General features: G+C 42.9%; 1 protein-coding gene across 11 annotated transcripts in view; it reads right to left on the bottom strand.

Moving 5' to 3' along the window:
- Positions 1 to 14,516, bottom strand: part of LOC125767140 (protein alan shepard) — a 195,725-nt gene that overhangs the window by 53,667 nt on the left and 127,542 nt on the right. For all 11 annotated transcript variants that reach the window (XM_049433434.1, XM_049433430.1, XM_049433429.1 and 8 more), the window contains one exon: positions 10,581 to 10,805. In XM_049433434.1, the coding sequence (XP_049289391.1) occupies positions 10,581 to 10,805 (225 nt within the window). The remainder of the gene's footprint in view (positions 1 to 10,580; positions 10,806 to 14,516) is intronic.

Raw genomic sequence — 14,516 nt, 5'->3', positions numbered from 1 at the left:
AAAAGTAGTTAACGAACAACTATTTTAAAAATATACAAAAACCTATAGTATATGAACGGTATTATTAAATATGCTCAACTTAGACCGTTACCTTTCCTCCGGTTTGAATTATACCGGATTAACCGTTAAGAATAAACCGTCGTTGATTCGGAAAATCTATATATTTCTCAGCCGGAAAATTCACTTCCCTTTCTCAGCTTACCGGATTCGTTACGGAATGTTTGCATTTTTTCCACTGAACCGGAAACGCTCGGACCATTCAATAAAATTCCCGAATCTGTAGCCTGTGGCCTCACAAACGAACCATTCTTTACCCACACCGGTTCCGGTGCCCGGTATCGGGCACGTACGGTACGGCGTCAAATGGGCGGAATGGAACTCTCGCTCACTCACACGGCGCGTTTACCCAGCGTACGGTGTGGTCCGAGGACATCATTTGCCTTGCAAAAAGCCGCAAGCTTTGCATAATTTTATGAGACCATGCGGCAACCCGTTACGCTCTGCGGTATTGCGGAAAAATGTGTTTGACGACAATTTCAGCTACGATTTTACGAACAGCAGAACGGGTAGGGCTATCCCACGGTTGGAAAAAGGTGGGCAAATATATTCATATACAATATATACATAGATATATGAACCTTTATGCGAGGAGATGTATGTTTCAGCGGTACAAGTAACAGGAGAAGTAGCCGGAAACAAAATTAAAATTGGAAGAAGTCGTCAGTGGTTATGTACGTAAATTTTCTATGAAATCAGAATCAGAACTTGAACTAAGCGATGATATTATTTTGATTTATGATGATGTGAACATATTTTTATTTTTCAAACACATTTCTGAATCAAAAAGATAGAATATTCGTGTAATCATACACTGATATTATACTGAGATGAACTTACATAAGCATAAAACTATTAATATTTTTATATTTTGTTTTATTCTACACTAACATGCCGAAAAGAAACATCTTTATGCAAAATTTCACGCAACCATTTTTAGAAACATTTTCTTTTGCCGATGTTTTTCCCCCGTTTCGATCGATTCGGTCCAAAAATTTAATTCATGTAAAAATAAACATACCTGGTGAATACCTTGCAATCGGTAAAATGCGAATACAAAGCGCACACCAGACAACGTTACGATAAAAGCCATAAAAATCAACTGAATGTGTAGCAGCAAATTTTTACGGCCCAATCGTTTGCCACTTTTGGCAGCCGTACCGGGTGAGCATTAGGCTCAATTCAACAACATGTAAATGGTGAATCCCCTGCGGGAAGGCATCCTTTTTGGCATGGCCGTAGTGTGTCCTTTCAGGCCCTAACTGCTTTCAAATAAAGTGGTTCAACACGCTTCTCAATCGTGTGTGTGTGCCGTAAAGAAGAAAAAAAAAACCATTACATCTAGTACATACATTTTCCAGCATTTTTCTTGTTACACTAAGCCCCACAACATACTACAATGATTAAGCGAATTCAGGATGGTATGGTTTAGTTATTGTTATGCTTTTTTTTGGTAAAAAAATCCCCTTTCGTTTGAAGGTAAGATAGCACGAACTAATGCAAATATAACCACAAATCCGCATTAAACCCGTGAAGCACCAGGCGTCTCCATTGGAATCGATTTTAAATATACCAGCGCAGCAAGGCAAAAAAGGGAAAGCTGTTTCAGGGTACGAATAAAAAAAAACCAAACACATTACGCTAGTGTTCCTCCACAGAGGTACAATGCAAAAACGGAAAGGATGGAATCGTCCTGAGGCATCGCTAAACCCCCACAGGAAGAGGGAGAATCACAAACAACCCGTCCAAAAACATGATAGTACAATGCCACCGGCCACTATGGAAAGGTAACCGCACAACATCATCATTTGTTTTCCCGTGAACGTTATTTGGCAGGCTGGAGAGTGAGAAACAAATCCAACGCCAAATAAAAAAGCCGTTAGCCAAAGGTACTCTCCCCTTTCCCGGAGGGACGATGTGTTTTGTTTGTGTCCCGATAGTGTACACGCATCCGTGACATATGTGCGATCATCCTTTGCTCCCGCCCAAGGAAAGTTTAGCGAAGAACGGAGCTGCGTGATATGTAAAATACAAGAAAGATACATCGGATTTTTTGTTTCGACTCGCTTGCAGATATTTGCATTCGGAAAGGTGGCATATCTATGCCGGGTGAATCACTGTTTAGCATCTTGATACATAGAATATAGTAAGTTTCGAGTTTCCAATTTATTCTACTTTTTTTTGGCTACGACGACCCTGTCAAATAAACGGAAGGTTTCTGATATGCTAAAATTCCAGGATCTTTGTATCCCTTATGTCCCAATCGGTACTACATTTGAAGTTGTCATCTGAAACATAAACATTTATGGAATTTTTAAAATAAAGAGTTTTCGAGGACGTTTGTAAATTTCCAGAGAATTGCTTGAACGATGATTATGATTTTCAATTCCGCTAAGGAATTAAAAAAGAAATGTATCCCTGCTCGAAAGCTTCCACAAACCACAAGCAAGTAAAATGAATTCTATGTGTAAATATTATATTTTCATTGCAATCTCATACTTGGAATATACATTTGGATGAGTTTTAAATCGCTAGAGATTCCTGAAGGAGAAATGCTGGCTATTAATTGGTATATCTTACAAATTTCTTCTGTTTAAGTAATGAAGTTCCTTTAAATTAGTCCCAATCAAATGTGAAAGACTAATTTATTCCCCAAGATCACAGCCACCACAACCTCTGTTGAGATTGATATGCAAACATTAGGACACTTAAAGAGATGAAGTTTTTCCAATGGACTATTTGCTTTGCACAATTTATCGACATCTACAAAACCAATACTTGTGTAACCTTGTGATTGTAAGCTGTTCATTCCAATATTGAGTATTACAGTTGGCAACACAAGCCCAACTAGTTGGGAACGAAAAAGAAAAATATCACCCCAAGTAGCAGTGTGTGCGAAACACAAACTGATGTCAGACACGAATGATGAATTAGCTATAGAATCCTATTTCTCGAACCGTACGGGATTAATCAAAATCCCTTTTCTTCAACCGTAAAACCTTCGCCGAGGATTCTTCTAGGAATTGAGAAAGAAAAAAAAACACACACACACCCATATGCCAACATCCATGTGAAAAGCTACTTGCTTGCTTTACAATCATGCCAAAAGCAAAAACATACAGAAAAAAAACTAAACGGAAACAGATCCTTTGCTTGTCCGTAGTTATTTTTGATCCTCTGTTTTGTGTTCGGCACTACGAGTTTAAAGAAAGGTATCTGAGATTCTAAGATTGTTTCCATGTTGCTGATCCGCTGGAGGAAAAGGAAACCACAAGAAAATTTCCTTTGGATACACCAGAAGCACACAAAAAACCAACTAAAAAAGCAGAAAAAGCATTATACGAAAGAGCGATCCAAAGCAATATATTGTGGTTTAAGGTTCGGGACTGCCCAGAAAGAGATGATGCTGCTTCCCCCGGCAACCGGTCGGCTGGGGTTGGGAAGTTTGTTTGCACCGGTACACTACATATATATTGATACTTAAAACCAGCCAGTCCCGGAAGATGCTAACATGCGGGGTGCTGTTCTCGGTCCGGTTGAGACGAAGGCGAACGCTTAAATGAAAACCTTTCACATGGCCCTGCGCCAGTCGTCGATCCACGACACGGGATCGGTTATGTTCATGTTACAGCACGAAGCATAGCAAAGGGAATAACGTTACTATATTGACCATCTCGCTTAGATGACCGTTTCGCATGTAGTAAAAGAGATACAACGGGAAGGCGGCTATGGTTCACTTCCCGAGAATGTAGCCTAGGTTCAAGGGTAGCCACGAAGTGCGAAGTAAGGTCGATCGGTAGGGAAGGAAGCAAAACGGAAATCTTCCGGAAAGAAAAACAGAACCCTTGGCATCAGGAGCAGTAGAGCTGCCGCAACAGAAGCAATGTGATCCATCTTTCGGTCATTTTTATTATGAAATCCGACAGCAGGATGGGTTCTCTTCAACCACCGTTTGAGATGAATGTTCTTTTAAGCTGTTAGTGAGATGATGACCGGCATCAAATTCAGGTAAGAATGATGGTAGAAGAGTTTACACCAGCTGCAATACTTTTAAAGTTCAGCTTTTTGGGGAAAAAGAAAAACATTTCTATCAAATTTTTAGTGTTTTGCTTTTTGAGCTGCTCGTAATATACTACTCCATTCTAGTCCCACCAATAATGAAAAGCAACTTTGTTTTCTGTGATTCGATAATTTTAAAATTATAATCCAATGTTTTCACACAACTTTTGGAGTGCTTTTTTGTCATAGGATATGACTTTAAAGTACAAATAATTCTTTCGGAATACTTACAAGGATTCTTCTTACTGTTCTTTAACACCAGGAAATAGAATAATTGCGTGGCCAAAAGTTGAATCGTTCAAAAACAGAAAAAAGCAACCAACAAAAAGTAACTTTGCTTCTCCAAGTGGTGAACTTTTGGATTCTTCTGAAAACTTTTCCTCGTCTGTAGTGGAGCTGTCTTTGAAGGAAGATAGAATGAAGCAGATTCCTAGTTTTCCGTCTTTTTTTGTTTGGTTTCTTCACAATGTGCGGCAGAAATCAAAGCACTCATGTACGCCACCATCTGCCACCATTACTGACCATTTCTGGCAACACTTTTGGAGAAGTTTTTTTTACGTCCAGGAAGCAGTATAGCAGAACAAACCGGGAATACAAGCCGTACAGGACTGACAGTCGTCGTGTTCGTCATCTCGTAGTCGGAGATGGTCAAACGAACGGGTACCAGCAAGTTGTAAAGTTTTCCTTTGCCCAAACCACACCCCGTTGGATTAATCTTTGTTTTACTTCCACAACAACAAGAAAAAAGACGATAGGCCATTTCAACTGGATAGACTTTTCCTTGGCCTTGAGGAGAGAGCACACATTCAGTCCGCATTCAGGCGTGTATTGTGGAAACCTTTCACGAACAGTACGAACGGAAGCAGTAGACCTTCGTTGTGGTCGTTCCAAGCATCAGATCAGCAAGAGAGACGACTGGTCTGTAAGTTTCTCGATAAAGTGCTGCTACCATCGCTACCAGTTTTGTAATGGTCGGTTACCAACGGCCAAATGGGACTACTGGAAACGTGCATCGGATGCGAAATGGGAAATTATAGGGATGCACTTAGTTTTCATTAGAAGTTAAGATGTGCACATGAGAATTGCATTTTCGCGTGTAGTTTAACGCATTCAGAGTAGCGTTCAAGAAGGGAGGGAAAACTCTTCGATTTTGCCGTGCAATATATTCGAGCAAAAGTAATGCAATAATAAAGTGCTGAAATACTTTCAGTGTAACATAAGAAACTAACTTCACATTGGTGTACGACATTTTAACGACATGAAGACAAACTTGTTCGATTGAATATTACCTTCCGTTATGGAACATTTCCGATCGCTAACGAATCAATATCTACTCCTTTAAGCATCGTTAGTTTGACCGTCTTGGGTGAGGAAATCGATCCATAAATGTCCCTTCCGTACGTGGTACTTATCTCGCACACGGCCACAAGACATTGCTAATATATTAATGGCAAGATGTTATCCTTTATTAAATCCGACCTAAACTTACTCCATTACATGAACCCTTACCGACCCTGTCCACGTAGCCGGGCGTGACGACACAGTAAACCGCACCACCGTGAACACACCGTGAATCCACTGTGAATCCACCGTAAATCCGTACGCTTAATCATAATTGTTCATTGGAAAAATTGCTACCCAAAGTCCATTTCTGGAATGAGCCGGAATCAATTATCAACGTCATGTGCGATACAGTAGACGGAAAGAGCCAGGGAGACCTAGCCGTTGGGTAATGGAAAAGCTCCATCGAAATAGTTCCTGATCCGGTGACATAAAACCACCAAACACCGACCACACATACGCCACATTACTACCACACATACAGCGGGGTACGACATTTCCGATAATCCTGCAGCAGCACCGAAGGGTATATCTCCTGGAAGGCAAAACGGGTCGTTTCAACGAATTATGCCGGCCCGGATGGTGTTTGTACGTTGAGTGGCTTATCTATTGATTGGTCATAAAGTTTTGGTCACATCCTAATCATCCTCCACACTGGCGGGAGTGGTCCACCAGGCTCGTTAGATGTATACCAAGTCTCGGGACAACTCGTATCCCGCTGTCCTACGGGTTCGTTCCGCATGGAACATCCGACAAGGAAACCCATCAGTGGAGTGAACCCGATGAATGGATTTCGGATATCGCATTTGGTAATGTGTTTCACGGGTTGGCGGTTTTCCGGATATGGCATTAACGCGCGCACACGTTCTCCTGAGTAGCTGAGAGGTGAGAAAGGCGGATTAGTGTCTGGGAGGAAAAAAACAAGAAGATCCGACATTGCGTCCTATCCTTTCGGTTGATTATCTTTCCATGTGCCTTACCAAAAAAAAGGTGAAACACCTTCGGCTTGTCCAAATGACACAACACTTGAAGCATTAGCTGGACGTTTGTCGTTGTACTGCCACACTTCGAAAATGTCCTCGAATACAAACGAGACACCACGTAATAAGTGGCTGTATTTATTTAGGGGTTTGCCCTTCCTATCTACACGGACTCTTAGCATTATACGCCATTAGCGCACGACGTGACAGGTAGTTGGAGGTTGCCCAAGGTTTTCCCAAGTATTTTGGAGAATTTTTGCCCAGTTAGGTAGGTTTCTTCACGAACGATAACGGTTGGGTGTGCAATTTGTTCGATGAAATAAGTGACAATCACGTTCATTTTACGAGGCTCAAAAGACCATCGAAAGATGGACGTGTTCGAGGTGGATACGATTACACAATGCGTGTTCACGGAAATTAGACACAAAACTGGCCATTGCTGAAGGTATATCAGAATCGGCAAAAAAACTTTTCAAACAAGCGAATGGATGTAAAGGGAAAAATCTTCTACCTTTTTTACAGTTAACGTTTCGTCTTACAGCAATGTGGAATACACCGTGTTTAATAACATTTCTTTGTCCAACTTGCGCGCACATGAACGACCTGACAATTCGCAAATAGTTGTACTACAAGCAAGTTCACTTTCATCCAATAGCTGCCAATCGGATGCGAATCGAAAGGGTCGTAAAAAAAAGCTGAGGATAAAACCCAGCAAAACCCAACTCAAGGTGTCACATACCCATTCTGGAGTGAGAAATTCTTTTGAGTAGGATACACCAAGAACTGTGCACATACAAACAGGATTTTTCTTTCGAACGGAAACGAACGAAAACTTCAGCTTCGCAAAGGGGATGAAAAGAAAACTTCATCTCAAACAGCATGAAAAACAAAACTGAAAGGTAATCCAAACGGGTAGGAAAGGATGAAAACTTTAATCGAGTGTCGTCTTCACTTCCGAACTAATCAGTCGTTTTTTTCATCGTAAGGCGGAGGACTTTGCCTTTTTTCACTACCACAAACTCTTTCAAACATGGAAAGACGAACCTCCCGAACTCCCTCCTACCCCACGTGGCACCGGAGTGTCCGGATAAAGTTTTTTCCCCGTCTGAATCGTAGCCCGAAAACACATTTCGCCCGGTTCGGTTCGTCCCATTCATGCTGACACTTTCTTTGAACGGAGTGCAACTTCGTTAAATAGTTTCGCTATGTCACTCTGCTTTCATTCGCATGTTTATCTCCTCCCCGCACTTTTGCATCCCGCCCAATCATTTCATTGCTTTTGAAAAGAATTTCACATTTCTTGTTGGTTACGACCTATGGGGTAACACACATTTTTCATAGCCCAAACGCAGGGCTAAGCAAGAATTAGTCAATTTTCTGAGAAATTGAGAGAACCAAAGAACAAAAAAATATGCATCTTCATGTTATTTTACACAAGAGTTTCATTTCATTTCCGTTTAAATAAGTAAGCTGACGGACATTATTGTTATAAGATGCTTAAACTTTTAATTAAGCTGAACTTTTAATGCTTTTAACTACCTAACAATAATGGTGAAGAATAACTAACAAAGCAAGCAAGACATCCCTATCTCTTTTGCTAGTTTAAAGCTACTTTTATGTTCTCAAAATGGATGCTATCGCATCAAAACCCTCCTTGCTTACGTTATCGACGATTATCCTCTAACGAAAAGCTACTCAACTAGGCAGAACGTTTGAGTGTCGGAAAGTGTGTTTTTTCCCTTTATTTCTTCTTTTTATTAGACAGTAAAACTCAATTTCTCACAAAAAAGTTTCGCACTCGTCACGCTTTCGCTTTTCATCAAATTTCTACACCGCACGATAGTAGCAAATCTAATAAAAAGGCACGACTACTTGCCTTTCATTTGATTTCGCTACCGTTCTCTACGATTCCTTCTTTCTGTGTGGAAGCTTTTTCGGGCGCCGAACATCCTTTCCATTTCTTCCCGTGCAAGTCAGCCCTTTTACTCCCAGCAAGCACCAACTGCAGATCTTCACGGGGAGAAAAAAAGTTGTTCAACAAGCTTAAACCTAACCGAAAAAGATGTCCAAATCGAAGTCGTCCAACCGTTGCAGTGAGTTCCGCTTTCAGAAGTTTGATGGTGGCGCTTACCGACGGGGTGGCACAAAAGCCTATATAACAGCACAACGACGCACGTCTTGAACTGGTTCGGAGTGGCGGTTCAACAATTTCCCTCAGAACTAAAGACGAACTTCACTCCCGGGGTCGTATTGTAATCGAGTGTCAGATCGAGTTATTGGATGGGCTCTTGCTGCTTGGTACACTGCCCGTTCGGCTGACGAAACTCCAACGACAGCTGAAAGATGCCTACCATATGACACTGTCACCCTGGCCCATACGTACACTAAGTGGAGCAGCAGATAAAAACAAAAGTAGCGAGCAAACACGTCGTACCGTGGCGCTTCCAAAACCAAAAACCGACGGCTCTCCAAAACACGCAGGACGACATCCGCAGGCGTAGAAAATTGAATTCCCTTTCGCCATCGCTAAATGGGATAGATAAAAGGCTCACGAGATATCGCGTACCCACCACACATACACACACACAGCGGGTGCAGGGTGCGACTCACCCGAATGTGACACTGGAACCTGTCTTCCCGCCGGGTCGTGTGACACGACCGTCCGACCTACTTTGAATGTTTTCATCCTATTTTACAGCGCATAACTTTCCTCATCGTACCGAGCAAGCTGCCGAGTTGCTGTGACATGAATGATAAAGAGTCTCTGCCACCATTTTGATGTGTCGCACAATAAGCCGACCTTCCACGGTACTAAATGTAAAACTAGGTTCCACTTCGTTGCTATATTCCTAAAGGAAGCTTCTCCAAGGTCTGATGAGCGGATCTGTGTGCTACATCATACATTTTTTCCACACTCCACTGACGGCGTTCGTCAGTCAACCGACACGTGTCATCCCCGTCGGGGGATGTAGTGACTCTGACGTTTCAAGGCCGATTGGAAAGCGCCGGGACGCAGTGTAATGGAGTTAAAATAATGCAATAGAAGTAAAACTAAATTTTCGCGTTTCCCATCTCGGGAAGGAACATGACATAAGGATGGGCGTGTTGGAGATCTCGGACGTCGTTATGTTTCTTGCCGCTGTCGTGCTGATGTTGATGTTTGATGAGAAGAAAAGGAAATAAAACAAAGCGTTGTCACGAGTGTGTCGACAAGCAGTAGCACGTTAATTCTCCCGGAGTTCCTGACGAACGTACCCAACCCAATTGACAGGAAAGGACCTGGAAAAGCACTGGGAGAATTTCATTTCTCTCCTCACCACATTACCGAGCTGGTCAAGGGTTGTGGCAGTAGGTGAATTTTTCACTCCAAATCAACTAGGGAATCCTACTTACATTCAAATTCCACGCACGGTAAGGATCGTGTTCTACGGCTATGATTTAAGTGAACACATAGATACCTAATGTGTAGCAGATTAAAGCCATCAATTTATGTTTGCTTTCTCCTCTCGGGGAAACAACATCCAATCATGGGGCCAGAGTTGTAAAAATTACTTTCAAAGAACTACCGGCAGGGGTCATATTGTGTGTATCGCCCCCATTCGAGGTTGGTTAATCTTGCTTCCCTACCTGGAAGGGCTTTTGGATACGATTAAGGTATTACATCCCTATTACAACCCATAACCCGTATTCCACGATGTAAACCTAAATCTTTTTCGTGCATCCTAGCAAAACACACAGCGAGAAGATACAACAACAGCAACAAAAAAAACGCCCTACGACCGTATTATCTGACCCACCACCAAGTTCCCGGTATGTTGGGTTCTCTGGACTCAGAATCTAATTCTCGTGTAATCGTACTCGCACCGGGGAGTGCTACTCGTTACAGCGAGTCAACAGATTCCGAGGTTGTAAATAACAAGTAAAAAAAAGGACGAAATGGTTGTTCACCCAAGAGTGTTTCCCGTGAGAAAATATATCACAGATACAGGGTACCGGTACCTATACCGCACAGATAAGCATGAATGCGCTCGGCCATTGATCAACATACATACAGCCGGGTTAGTGCTGGTTAGCGCATTTCGCTGCAGTTTATTTATTTATGCTGTTTTTTTTTTGGTTTGTGTGCTAAATGCTAGGACTTACCTGGGTCGTCGTGTGTGGTGTATATGCATAGGTCTGCGGAGCAGTGTATCGGTAGGTTGGTTGTGTTGGGGCGTAACCCTGCGTCCAGGCAGTGCCTCTGTACGGTGCACCGGGAATGCCGCTGGCCGGACTAGTCATAGCGGGTCGCTGGGCACCCTTTAGTGTGGCCGGTGCAGGCGGTGGTGCTCCAGGATAGGCGCTACGAGGCGCTGCTGTAGTACTTCCCTGTAAGGATAAGATCGTGATAAAAAAATTCGATTAAAAATTGAGGTCCAATTGCTTTCGAGTATCGAAATAACGCGGTAGTCCATTTTTAATGTACTTTTTTTGTGCACTGGTTGGGTAAATCGAAGATGATCCTGGAAGAACATAATGGATCAGTAAACCGAAACTAAAAACTAACAGCGGACACATCTGTTAAAGTGATCTTTAATCTACTTATCTTGGCAAAACAACATACACAAAGTACCAGCTGCCAGTACAAATATTATATCACTTTGAACTAATAAACAACGATGTCAAAAATTATTTGTCCTTTCTAAGCGTCAATATGCAGTACCATCTTCTTCATGTTTAGCTACTATTTTACCGCATAAAAATTGGATGAACTCCTGGAGAACCGCATTTGGACGAGTAGCGTATCCTCCCAAACTAGTCTCGTTGACGCATTTACGACCACTTAGTGAAACTTTTGCCAAACAAGCTTTCTAGTAACAGGAACAAAAAGAAGGAAGCATTTTTATGATCTTTACTGATCCGGCTATAGGAAACCAAACCCTGGGTGGGCGAATAGGAAATCCATACTCCATTTTTCGTCCATGTCCCCAGACCCTCCCACAGTCAAAGGAGTTCCAACGTCGGACGACCGGGTTCACCGGAGGGTTTTGAAAGATAAGCGACCGGATGGGACCACGGTCGGGCGGTCCCATTTCTTTGCCAGAACTTGTGGACAAACACAGGGCCTAATATCCTTGGGTATCGCACACAAAGCAAGCAACGAACCGGGAATGTACTTGCACGTACCTTCGCTAACATACAGTTGCTACTGCAAAGCGGCAAAGCAGTAGCAAAACCAAAACTCCAAAAACCCGCTGCCAGTGGGGATAGAAAATTTATTACCCGTTTTGTGTGCGCGGTCTGCACTATACAATGGCAAACTTCGGCGAGCGAAGCACTACGTCCACCAATTCCCTGAGCGGTGGGGAAAAGAGGATATCCTAGCGATCCACCGCGGTGGCTTTCTAATATGTGTGTCTGCTGGCTCCGCAACGTACGATTCTGAGCCAGCTAAATGAATAATGGTACCGCACATCCGCGGTAGTGGACGGCATACACCAACTGTGTGGACTATACGCAACGGTACACGCTGGTGTTGCGGAATCTTACCAGAAACAAAACCCGAAAAACTTAAGCTAAAAACTGTACTTCGTCTTTGCGTGCTCGTTTGAGGTTCGATGCAGTACTGAAGTTCGTATATCAGAGAGTAACACAGACAACAACAAAATACTCATGTGCCAATGCTCGTGTCCTAGCGACGGCGTCGACAATGGCAAACTCCGATGAGGAGCACCATGCATCCATTATTGAACTTTTGCAACTTTGACTTTTGCCGGAGGCAAGCTTCCGTACGATCTTTGGGGGGAGAATGCGTCTTATCGTTTTATTTCGTTTTTTTGTGGTCTCGGTCAACTCATCTCGTTCCGAGCGAACCGACAACCATTTACACACAGCACACCGACACATCAAACGGTTCGTTCTTCGTACGACATTGGGTAAGGACACTAGGATGACCATGCTGGGTGCTGTTATGCAGATTTTCTCATTTCCTGTGCCAAATTGAAGTGCAGGACGTGTTACGACAGTACAGATAGCAAACATCACACAACACATGCATGGGGAAATGCAGCTCACTGCTAACCATTGGGACCGGTGGTTCAAATATCAATATCCAGGATGGTGAAGGTCTTCAAATGTTCCAATAGTTGTACGGGTTAGACTATTTCATCATGCAAACCATTTGCTCTACGAACAATATTTTAATGTCTCGTACACTCACACAAGTCCAACACAATGACAGTTTGCCATCCAAGTCTTACAAAACTATTTCTGGCTAAATTCTAGACCATTGTGTACAATTAACTTTATCTGCCCATTTAAATAACCATGAAAAACGGAAAGTTTCCTTCGTTCCACACACTTAGCGCACATGTGCTTGCTAAACTATCAACTGTAAGTTTTTAGTAAGTTCTCAACGGTTCCTTCGGGATAACACTTAGAGCACCGCTTAGACCGAACTCGTGGTTCACCACAACACAGCAGCCGAAAACATAAGTCGAAAAGTTAATCAAAAAAGCAGAAGTTGCGGTGACACTACAGTGTAATGCAACGGAGCTGCAACTGCAACCGTAAGTGCATAAATTTTACATGAGTAGAAGCGATGGTAACGCGGCATTGCTCGCTCGGTGTAAGTTACATACTCCATTAGCGCCGTTACAGAAGCCACAGCTGGTGAGCTTTCGTGAAATATTGCTACATTGTTAGAAAGTGTTTTCTGGCTTTGTTTTCATGACTTGAATCTTCGGAAAGCGATGAATAAACTAACTGAATTAGAATCACAATTTTGAATTGTCTTTTGTTGTAAGGAAATTAACAACGTTTATAATCTTATCTAATTAAACAAGTTGTAATTTGTTCACCATTACATGCATCGTGCGTTGACAATAGTGGTGGGTACTCCGGAGTAGATTCATGATTCTACTCCGTCTCCGACGTATGAAATCCGAAGTGTACGGAATATCCGAAGCATTTGCTCCGGATTAATCCGGATTTAAATCCAGCGTAACTCCGGAGTAGTTACTTCGATTTAATCCGGAGTAACTCCGAAGTTTACTCCGGAGTTGACTCCGATTTACTCCGGAATGGATACCGGATTATCCCGGAGCAAATTTCGGTACTGCATCCAGAGTTAACTCCAGAGCTGTCTCCGATTGTAACTCCGGATTTCGTCCCCAGTCGATAATAATGACGGAGTTACTCCGGAGTGTACTCCGGAATGTCACGGAGTCGGATTACTCCGACCGCGGGAAAATTGAGGATTTAACCATCACTAGTTGACAACACACAATCCAAGGTTTTTCGCTTGAAAAGTTTTGATCCTGAACAGAAAAAAACCCACCCTACGGAATAGTTCCTGTTTGGACCATTTAAGTTGCTGGTTGAACAGCAATAATTGGTAGGAATTTTCACGGACCATTCGATCCACACTGAGGGGCGGGGGAACGAGGCGGACAAAACATGCGGAAAAGCGTACAAATGAAAATTACTTTGTTGTTGCCGCATCGTTACAGGCTTTAATCATTCCCATGCCGTACGGCTTTCTTTCTGTATACGCGCCATCATCCCGAGAAGCAGATCCCGAGCACGCGTTCCTGGCGCCTTACATTCGCACCGCCATTCTGCCATTATTCTGCTGGTGGTGGAAAAATGGTGCGATGGCGTGGTTTTAATTGAAGCATTCATTCCTCGTTGCAAAGTGTGCTTGGGCCAGAAGAAACGCCATGCTCTTCTCGCGCTATTCGCTTCCTTCGATTGGTCGCAATTGGTTTCATTTCCAGCACCACGACGACCACCACATTCACAGTGACGATTTGTACGCTAGCCATGCCACGAGGTTTTCGGTCGAATCCGTACCACATTTTATTTTCCTGGCTTTTTATGGTTTTGCTGCTTGTTTCACACCATTTTGCCAACCTTCGCGCAACGGTGAAGGGCGTCAGTGAATTGGCAAAATCTGCCAACAACTGTGTTAGTTGTGCAGAATCAATTAATCAAGCAAGCACACCACTTCATCGGCTTGAAATGCGCTTCCATCGCGGCACCCGCTGGGGTACACGTTCCATCGGCATGCGGAGGTTTCATGAAGGGAATGAAAGGGAA

The sequence above is a fragment of the Anopheles funestus genome, chromosome 3RL (genome assembly GCF_943734845.2).
Source record: "Anopheles funestus chromosome 3RL, idAnoFuneDA-416_04, whole genome shotgun sequence".
In the NCBI taxonomy this organism is placed as follows: domain Eukaryota; kingdom Metazoa; phylum Arthropoda; class Insecta; order Diptera; family Culicidae; genus Anopheles; species Anopheles funestus.
The sequence above is the reverse complement of the archived record's forward strand: the minus strand, read 5'-3'. Positions and strand labels throughout refer to the sequence as shown.